The 9,823-nt window shown below is 54.9% G+C and overlaps 1 protein-coding gene, 1 long non-coding RNA gene and 1 other non-coding gene across 5 annotated transcripts in view; 2 read left to right on the top strand and 1 right to left on the bottom strand.

Annotated features, from left to right (window-relative positions):
- Nucleotides 1–324: 324 nt before the first annotated feature.
- On the top strand, nt 325–5,703 carry LOC104125306. Of its 2 annotated transcripts, none has more exons than XR_004841868.1 (5): nt 325–582; nt 1,632–1,701; nt 3,004–3,075; nt 3,354–3,480; nt 3,641–5,703. It is a non-coding gene; the product is annotated as an uncharacterized LOC104125306 (long non-coding RNA). The 2 variants fall into 2 exon arrangements; XR_004841869.1 differs by having other exon boundaries at nt 325–644.
- On the top strand, nt 350–424 carry LOC118452187. The gene has a single exon (XR_004841877.1). It is a non-coding gene; the product is annotated as a small nucleolar RNA R38 (small nucleolar RNA).
- Nucleotides 5,704–5,798: 95 nt separating the features above from the next.
- ST6GALNAC2 (ST6 N-acetylgalactosaminide alpha-2,6-sialyltransferase 2) overlaps nt 5,799–9,823 on the bottom strand; it is a 9,943-nt gene continuing 5,918 nt past the window's right edge. Inside the window, exons 4-12 of one of the 2 annotated variants that reach the window (XM_035893355.1) lie at nt 9,749–9,823; nt 9,570–9,627; nt 8,767–8,941; nt 7,832–7,997; nt 7,609–7,747; nt 7,346–7,449; nt 7,098–7,181; nt 6,391–6,490; nt 5,799–6,231 (exon numbers count right to left, since the gene is read on the bottom strand). In XM_035893355.1, coding sequence (XP_035749248.1) covers nt 6,064–6,231; nt 6,391–6,490; nt 7,098–7,181; nt 7,346–7,449; nt 7,609–7,747; nt 7,832–7,997; nt 8,767–8,941; nt 9,570–9,627; nt 9,749–9,823 — 1,069 coding nt within the window. In that variant the 3' untranslated portion in view covers nt 5,799–6,063. Of the gene's footprint in view, nt 6,232–6,390; nt 6,491–7,097; nt 7,182–7,345; nt 7,450–7,608; nt 7,748–7,831; nt 7,998–8,766; nt 9,407–9,569; nt 9,628–9,748 lie in introns of those variants that run through there. The other variant, XM_035893354.1, reaches the window with a different exon arrangement.

Raw genomic sequence — 9,823 nt, 5'->3', positions numbered from 1 at the left:
GCTCGCAGATTTTGATTGCGCTTGTACCGGTTCTTCCCCAGCAGCGCCTGCGGGAGGGTGGTTAATAGAGCCGCTGGGGTAGCTCAGCCCCCGGGCCGCCATCAGTGCAGCATCGGGGCTTGCCCTTGAGCACCCGGCAGGCAGCCAGGTTTAGCGGGCTGAGCCGGCGTTACCCATGGCGCTTGGCCGAGCACCCGCTTAGAAAGTGGTCACTGGAAGGAGTTGGGGTTCGGGTGTACCCACCAGGGGTCATTGGTTCCTGGGTGAGGAGCACCCTAACCACAGAGTCGGGAACGGGCTTGTTTTTTTGGGGCAGCCCTACGCGGTCCAGGTTTGGCTGCTCTGGAAGCTGAGCTAGTGATGATTATGTTATCCCTGGCTGAATTTAATCTTTCCTCTGTGGAAGCATGACTCTGAGGCTCAGCGTTAAAGACACAAAGGTAAAAGCAAAGTCTGTTACATGAACTAGCTCTGTCCCCTTCCTCTGCTTCAGAGCATGGCATGGCATCGAGCAAGGGTGAAAACACTCACCTGCCTGGGCAGCTGATTCCTTCGCTGGACTGACAGCAAACCTGCACGATGGTGAGAAACATCAGCACCCATCTCATCATAGTCAAATTTTGCCCCATTGCTGGGCTATGGAAGTAAGATTCATTCTGTGGTGTCAGATGATACCCTTCTGTGTCCCTGGGGCTACTGGGAGGAGGTATAAAAGCCCAGTGGCTTGATTAAGGTAATTAAGCCAATCAAGACTGTAGCTTTGTTGCAGCTGCCACCTGAGTGTGCAGCCCTTTGCTGCCATGGAGCACAAGTTGAAAGGCAGTACAGAATGGGGATTTTGCTGTTGTCGGTGCCCAGTAGAGCACCTGCTTGTCAGCGTGGTCAAAGATGAGCAAGAGTACAAGGGATGAGAAGTAGGAGGGATTAGATGACAGCCCATTACGGAGACACTTGACACAGCTCATCTCATAACTGTATCTGTCACAGAAACAGACCTAGTGAAAGAGTAATTGGTTTGTGTGCCTCCCTGGAGGTGCGCTGGGACAGTTTCAACCTTGCATCAGGTTTCTGGGGGTGGGGAGGTGCAGTTCGCTACACCAAAGGGTCATGCTAGGAAGGACATGCCCTGGAGAATCCTTCCCCAGATGGCATGTGTGTCTTATGTCTGCTTAAATGCATTTTTCAAGATGAATCCACAGACAACTTACACCCCAGATGAGTGGGTTATTCTTGTGTGGAAGGAGGGAGTTGCGTTAAGATGTTTCTGTATGATGGTGAGGAGGGTGTCTGCCTGAAACAGCTGCAAAGGGTCTAAAACCACTGAAGTCTCAGAGCTCGTGGTTTTGTTTGGTCGGTTGGTTTTTCCTAAGCAAGGATTTAAATAGCATCCACCTCCTAAAGTTTCTTGTCTCCAAGTGAGACAACTCACTGGCAAACACGCTCCTTTGTCTCTGTTCTTGTGTGCCAAGTTTGTGAGATAAAAATTGCTTCTCTCTGAACGGAAAACTTCCTCTCTTTAATTCTTGCTCTCTGCCCCAGTGCTGTTTTTGTCAGAAGGGGTGGAGGAGAAATGAGTGTACAGACTGTTTGAAGTATGGTTGCTAATGGTGTTAAATGCAACTTGTATTTAGGAGGAAATCGTTCTGCAGAATCCTGGGGTTGTACCAACTCCCAAAGACAGCTTTGGCAAGAGGGCAGCTGGTAAGTTGGGCTTCGAGCTGGTAAGAGAATGCTTCAGTATTGCATGCTGCTTGTTTTCAATTTATTAATTATGTGTCAGATCTGTAGGCAGTGCGACTCATCCGATGAGCAGAATACTTAGTCTTTGAACGCTTACCAGGAAAAATCCTAGTCATCTGGAAGAGCACTGGTAATCGGCATGACCGGTATCAGCATCTGGGTGTCTCTGCTGTATGTAGTTTTGTAGAACTCAAGGAGTTTATATAGCCAAGGGCAGGAAAGAAACGGAGCCCATGATGTGCTGTTATCCCTGTCTGACAACTCAGCTGTGAGGGAGAAACAACTTCACTGAGGCTAATATATTTCCCCTTCGTGGGTCTCCTGCCCCTTGCAAAGACTCGGCTGACAAGTGTGGTGGAACCCAGCAGGCAGCTGAGCCCCACACAGGCGCTCACTCGCTGCCCCCGCTCCCCGTGGGATGGGGGAGAGAATCGGGGAAAAAAAGGTAAAACCAGTGGGTTGAGATAAAAGACAGTGTAATAAAAAAGCAGAGGAAAAGAGTAGTAATAATAATAACAACCAGAGAATGTACAAAACAAGCGATGGCATAATGCAATTGCTCACTGTCTGCTGACCAATGCCCAGCCCATCCCCGAGCAGCGATCGCTGTTCCCCAGCCAATTCCCCCCAGTGTATATACTGGGCACGACGCCCTATGGTCTGGAATAGCCCTTGGGCCAGTTGGGGTCAGCTCTCCTGCCCATGCCCCCTCCCAGCTTCTTGTGCCCCTGACAGAGCAGGGGAAGCTGAAAAGTCCTTGACTGGTGTAAGCACTACTTAGCAACAGCTAAAACATCAGTGTGTTGTCAACGTTCTTCTCATACTAAACCCGAAACACAGTGCTACGCCAGCTACTGGGAAGAAAATTGAGTGTATCCCAGCCAAAGCCAGGACAAGTGGCACCAGTAAGGCAAAACCAGCGTCTGTCCCCTTTCCTCCTGCCTTTGTGATGTGCAACTGCAGCACGAGCACTGTCCCACACGCACAGCCAGCTCTCTGGAGCCCAGATAGAGCAGGGCTCAGTACAGGGACTGTAAGCACTGCTGCTGCTGTCAGAGCACACTTTAAATCTGTGAAAGGTGTTGTAAGTTCCCTATCCAGTGCGGTGCATTGAAGGGCAGATAAGAAACAGGTTTTTATCTCCTGAGATACACAGTCACTGAATACACACGCTGGAACAGTACTTTGTCTCCAGGTAGCCAACAACTGCATTGTGCTAAATCATTTCATGCTTTGTTTAACAGAATTTGTATTTGTTTGCAGAAGATCAATAACATTCACCGACAGGCTTGAACTGGCAAACTTGACGACAATGGACTTCCTTATGAAATTAAGGTTGGTACGCAAAAGGGGAGGGAATGGTACCACAAACCATCGGTCGGATTGCTTGCTCTGTCAGTTCAGCTGTGTTCCCAGTATGACCAGTCACTGGGAAGAGCACGTGGGGCTTCTGGCTTCCAAGGAGCAAGGGGAAAAAAAGCGAAGAGGCAGCCTGATGATAAATAGGAAAAGCAGAAGCTACTCAGTGCTTCGGGAGTAGAGAGGGGCAGGAATTGTTTCGAACAAACTTTTTTTAGGAAAGCAGTTACAATTGTGGTGTCTCCCAACTCTAGAAGCGACAGAAGGAAGATTGTCCTGGAGTGGGTCACGCAAGATACCAATACATCGTGTGAAATGGCCACCTGTGCGTAACTGCAGGCTCCTCCTCGCCACTCAGTGCTTGCTGCAACCGCGTCACGGGTAAGTTCCCACTAAAGCCAAAGAGGATTTGGGTACTTGTGCCACTGGTGTGGGGGGAGCAAGTTTTTGTCTCCTCAGACCTGTACTCTCAATTAAATAGTGCAAATCAGGAACTTTTCCACTGACAGTTGATGCTCTCTTTTTGTTTTTTCCCCACTAGGACCTGATCTACAGGTGGCTGGAGGAAAATGTGGTTCCTTACTGTCTTCTGTTCCAGAATAAAATAAGTTATGGAAAAGTTTACGTTGGTTTTTGGTTGGTTTTTTTTTTTTGGAAAGGTTATCTACTTGAACAGAAATGGTTCTGAGCAGGTAGGAAGGATTTGGGGTTAAAATGCTTGGCGGTTGTGAGCTTACCCTTCATAGCAAAACTTGCTCCTCCCTGATACCTAAAGACTTCGGTGTCTGCAGACACTGAAAGTTGAAGAAAAGCAATTCATGTGCCAAAACTACTTAGGGCGAAGCTGGGGCTGGTGACACAAATCTCGTGGTCTGCTTGGAAGCTCAAGGATAAGGGAGAAGAAGCGAGCGGCCATAGCACAGCCATCAGGTTCCTTGTCTGCTTAGCCCTTAAAATGGAGTGTGTTTAACTCCAGGGCTCGGCTACACCCTTGGCTAAAAACCCTTCCTTTTTGAAATGGGAAGGGAGGGTGTGCGCTGTAGTTCCTGATGCGCACAAAGAGCTGCCCGTGAGCTGGATGGGATTCCTGGCAGGATGCTGCCCTGTGACAACACTCATTTCTAAAACCTGTTCTTTTTGTCAGGGTGCTGCTAATTGCCATTGCCTGCATGGGCTGTGCTGAGGCTTGGCTGCAGCTGGTTCTAGGAAGTTTTAGTGCTCTCGGTCAGGTGATGTGAGGATCAGGCTCATTCTTGTCATGAAAGAGGCTTTGCTGAGTGCTTGCAAATAAAAACAAAAAAAAAAAAAACCAAAAACACCCAGGCCTAACAGGCTGCCTTGGTACCATTGTAAGGTGGCTCCGATGAGAACAAAGGTTAATTTGAGACCTGGGAACACAGGATAGGCTCCAAGCTGGAGATTACATCTGAAATGGCTTACAGACTAATCCTCGTAATGCTCATTTGAGCTGGCTGAAAGCAGCCTGCTGTGAGCTCGAGGGGGTTTTGAGGTTCCCTGGCTCCTGGCCGGGATATCTGCAGCCGGCCATCTCTGCAGTAACTGGTTCCTCCTGGGCTGACAGCAGACAGCATCCCAAGTGGAAAAGGGCTGCGCTCAGAGCTGCTCCCAGCAATCTGGCACCGTGCCGGGCACCAGGCCTCCTGGCCAGCCCGGGTCTCTGTGGTTTAACCCGGCTCCCATCCCTGCCTCTGGGGCCATTCCCCAATCAAAGGCTTGCTCTGCTACGCACTACAGCTGCTGCTGCAAGAGGTGAGGGGGGGTCTCACCCCCACCCTGCTCACCAAAACAACAGAAACGGGCGTAAAAGAAAACCATCATTCAACATTTATGTAATTACACAAAGTGGGAAAGTGTCTCAGATTACACACTGCTGCGCCGTATCAACCCTCCGGCACCACCAGCAGGAGCAGCCTTCCCAGCGGGTCTTCCTTAGCAGCGCTGGCTGGCATGGGATGGCCAAAGGTTCAAGACCTTCACCTCCCTCTGTGGTTTTTTTTGGCGAGGAAAACTTAGACTCACCCAACGAGCTAACAGGCTCCCTAACCCACCTGGTGTGGGGCTGCCTTCCCAGAGCACTTGGAGGGCACCATGTGGTCCCCGTGCAAGAAAACACCAGCACACCCACCACCACACACAGGCGGGCTGTAGGCAGCACTTGTCTCGGGATGCTCAAAGGCCAGCTGTGTTCTGGATGTCCCAGCTGAGCTGCAGTAACCCTACTCTTAGCTGATGGCTCTTAAGACCCTTCCTTGTTTGATAACACTGTGACCTAGAGAAGGGGCAAATGCCAGGGCACAGCATGCGTCTGTCACAGGAGAGGGCCACCAAGCCGATGGCTTTCCCACTGACCATGGAGGCAAACCAGTCTTTGCGGGAAGTGGCACACATCATCCCAGAGCTGGCTGGAGTTTGGGCTTCCTGTGGAGGGAGGTGTTCTCCAAACACACCACCTTCCTGTCAGCTGGATGATCTCATCTCCAGTTCAAGGATTCATCGTACCTGCTGTGGTCCCACCATGGTGATGAGCGTTTGAGCTGGGGTGCAACAGCAAGGTGGAGGGCATCCTCCACCCAGAGGCTGTCACACGTACACGTCCCCAGCATCCTCTTCAGCTTCACCCTGCCCCTCCTGTCCTTCCCAGCTGTGTTTGTGGGGCTGGGAGGTCACAGCCACACGCCGTGGTGCTTCTTGGTGCCCTGAAGGCCACATTCAATCACGCTGAACCATGAAACAAATTGCTGGAGATCCCTGAGGAAAGGCAGCATTTCCCTATAGGAGCACCAGCTTGCCCCTTACCACCACCACCACCGCCGGCTGCGGTGCGGAGGGTCTGCTCCTTGGGCTGGCGGCCGGGGAGAGCCCTCGGGAGGGAGATGGTGGCCTTTAGGAAAGAGAAGAGCCACAGGAGTCTTTGGACTTGCCACTGTGGACCACCGCCTGGCCTCACCGCTGGTAGAGGGTCATGATCCCTGCTCGGTGCAGGCTCCTCCACAGTGCTGCCTCCAGCATCATGTCATGGTTGGCATAAAACACCAGTGGTTTCTTCTCCGGCTCGTAGTAGTGATCTGAGAACTGCTCGTAGTTGGCGGTGATGAACCCGTAGGCACTGACCTGCGGGGAGGGAGGTGGGACAGACAGACAAAGGAGGGGGTTAGGGGGTGGGACAAGTAGGACAGCCACCAGGACACACTGGTCCCCACCAGGAGCCTTACAGCACCCGAAGGGAGGTCCCCTGGTCCCCAGGGGGAAGGTGGCCCCAGGGCTTCTTACCTGATCGCAGGTGTGGAGCGCGGTGAGGAGCATGAGAGCACCGGTGCTGGGCATGTAGAGCGAACCGTACTGCGTGTTCAGGAGCTCCGACCGCAGGAACCTGCCGGCGGACACAGCGGGTCGGGGAGGGCTCACCACCAGCACGGCACCGCAGCCCCCAGCGCCTGTCCAGCCCCCACCATGCACTCGGTGACGCCGGTGCCCGGGAGGGCAGGAGCACCAAGTGAAATGCAGCGCTCGTGTGGGTTCTCTGATGGCTGCTACTAAGGTTCAGCTCATTCACTGCAGATTGCTGGGAGGCAGCTCCCTGCTGTTTGAAATCACCCCAACCCAGGTGCCTGCTTTTATGAAAGGTAGGAAAAGACAATACCTTTGGGCCCTACCTCTGATCCTACTAGACAAGGTCAAAATTTAATTTATTTTGGGCAATGGGAGGCGAGGCGAGTGTGGTGAGGCTGTGGGAGTCTCCCTGCCAGGAGGGGACATGAGCTGTGCTGCGCTGAATGGGAACAGCGGGGGACAAATCTCTCTGCTTTATCTGCAGAGAGCAGGACAGAGGTGGTTCCAGTGCCTGGGGAGGGCTGGGGCCGGGCTTTGCTGCTGGGCAGCTACCAGTCTGTATGGGAGAGAGCAGCAGTGGGAGGCAGGCGGTCTGAGCCCAGCCTAGAGCAGAGCCAGGCAGCAGCCGCCATCCTCATCATCCTTACCTCGTCGTCAGGTACTGCAAGAAATCAGGGTGCAGCAGCTTGAACTTCTCTGCAGATGCCTCTGGTCCAAAATATTTCTGTGGCCTGCAGCAGGGTGAGGAGAAGGGCAGGATTTGCATCACGGGAGTCTTGGGGCTACTTGGGGTTTAGCCCACCAGGGACAGATGTGGGGTGAGGGCAGGCAAGTTGTGCTCCCTCAGGTGCGTCACTGAAGGTGCTGGGGGGGGATGTCTTGGGGGGCTACTCACTCGTCTCCCTTGTCCGAGCCCTCGGGGACTGGGCTGCCCTGGATGGCCGACTTCAGCATCACGTAGTCACGGATGTCTGAGGGGATGAAGATGTACCTCAGGTCCTGGAAGCGGGGACACAGATGTGGCACTTGGGGGGGCTTTGGGGCACTGCCCATGCCAGCAGGCTGAGGGCTCCCGAGATGGGGAGAAGGTTTGGGGGGCAAGCCCAGCCTCAGGGGATGATTTGGGGTCACCTCCCCAACAAGCCCTTGGGTTCTCACCTTGGCCTGGGGTATCTGGCTGAAGCCATAGTCCTCGTAGGCGATGAGGGAGTTCTTCATGGTGTTCACCGTGAAGCCGTAGAAGGAGATCTTGGTCCCGACATCCTCCTCAAAGCCTTTGATCACGGCACCATTGAGCCTGCAGGAGAAGGGCAGGATGTGTGTCCAGGGCCAGCCACTCCCCAGCACCCATGGCCCCATCCTGCCCGGGACCCGTCCCCACCTGAAGACCAGGTCATGAGCGTCGATCACCTTGCCCTGCTGCGAGCCATTGAGGATGCCGCCGTTGCCCACCACGGCACAGCGGACGCAGCCCCCGGGGAAGGTGTCCCTGCTGAAGAGGTGCCTGTTGGCGGAGGCATTGAGGAGCCGGAGGGTGCTGCCCACCGCTGGAACAGAGCAGGATGCGGCAGGTCAGTGGGGAGAAGGTGGGTGTCAGCCCCCGTGAGCACTTAAGCGTGCAACAGCACGCACAGGCGAGACTGGGCACGATCACATCCAGGAGCAGCACACAAGAAAGCTCATGCAGGAGGGGTCTACAAGCAGGATGGGAGGACACCACCCAGCCCCTCCTCTCCCAGGTTTGGCACTGTCCCCCTCGCAGCCCCCCACATACCTAACAGAGGCTGCCCCAGGCCGTGCAAGGCACAGGGACGCATCCAGACCTCTCTAGCCCTAGCCCTGCGGATGCTGCTGCCCACACTGGCCATGTCCCCTCCTGACAATGTCCCCTTGCAACTGCCACCGGTTCACTCCCCCCCCCGCTGTCCCCAGCACTTCCCAGCCCAGGGATTGAAGCTGGCGGCTGCTGGGGAGAGCAGAGAGTGGGTTTGGGGTAGGAAGGGAAACAATCTCCATCCACAACAATGGAGTCGGTTGTCCGAGCTCCTCCGGCCCCAGTTAATAATCATGCACACACTGGAGCTTTTATTCGGGGAAAATGTCACAAGATGCAGCAAGCAGCGTTTGCAAAGCCATCCCCTCCGCCCCGTGCCCTGGGAGACAGAGTTGGAAGAGATTAAGGCCCCTAGCTCCTCTGCCTACCCCACATCTTCAGTCCCTTCTGCTGGGCTCCCTGGGCCCCTTGAACTGCCCCACACCCTCCCATCGCCCCACTTGCCCAATCTGCTGCCACCCCCATCCCAGATGGGTCCATACCTGTGTGGGACAAGCCTTGCCAGCCATAGGGGACGTGTCGTGTCTTCAGCCTGTCCCAGGTCTCTGGGGTGAAGTGCTGGTCCCACATCAGCACAGGGGTGTCAAAGCGGAAGATGTCCCTAAATTTGGGGTCTGCCTTTGCTCTGGCCATCACTGAGCGGAGGCACGTGCTCAACTGGGAGGGAGGAGGACCTCGGGTCAGTCTCCAGCCTGGGTCTACCTTCCCTCCAACATCTCCACCCCTCAACAGGCACCGAGGAGAGAACAAACCCAGGGATGTGCTCCTTGTCCACCACATGTTCTGCTGGGTCACCCAGGCAGGGCACTGCCTCATGCCCTGCTGCAGAACACACCGTGGTAGCCAGCTCACTGGGGTGGGGGGACTAGGGCTACAGAGTCACCTGAGAGCACGAGCCCTGTGAAAGATTCAGCACCTTCTAGCGTGGGCACCCCACTAAAGGCCTTTGCTGTATGAGAACAGCCCCAGCGCCCAGGACTGGTCCCTCGCAGAGCCTGGGTCCATCCTCACGAGTCTCCAGCCTGGGCTGGTGTCCCAGGGTTGGAGGGAGCGGGGGATGCTGGCTCCAACCTCCACATTAGGGAATTGCTCGGGGAGGTGCTGCAGCCACAGAAGGGAGGCCTGGGGAGACCCATGTGCATAGAGGGAGGAGGCTGTTCTTCCGCACACAGAACCCCTTCCAGATGCTGCTGCCCCTCCTCAGCGTCGCCACGTAGACCTTCAAGCAACAACACCCAGCAAGGAGGGGCACGGGGGACACTGATCGTTCTGTGCTAATGATCACCTGCTTTCTGCTGGGCTTGGGCTCCTCCAGCTTGGCAGAAGGCTTGAAGGACTTCCCGCTGGAAAGGGGGAAACATACAGCGGAGGTAAAAATCCATCACTTGGGCACTGTGGAACCCCACAGTGGGCGGGGGGCTCCCAGCTCGTGCCAGGACCGCTGCACACACCTTCCCCCCTTACCTCTCTAAGCCACCTTCAAGGGCCCATCTGCGGCTGCCGGCTCCGCCGGGAGTCCCCCGGTGGGGCCAGGCCAGC

Source organism: Egretta garzetta, unplaced genomic scaffold, assembly GCF_000687185.1.
Source record: "Egretta garzetta isolate BGI_Z169 unplaced genomic scaffold, ASM68718v1 scaffold34, whole genome shotgun sequence".
Classification (NCBI taxonomy): Eukaryota; Metazoa; Chordata; class Aves; order Pelecaniformes; family Ardeidae; genus Egretta; species Egretta garzetta.
This window is presented reverse-complemented; position numbering and strand designations above follow the sequence as displayed.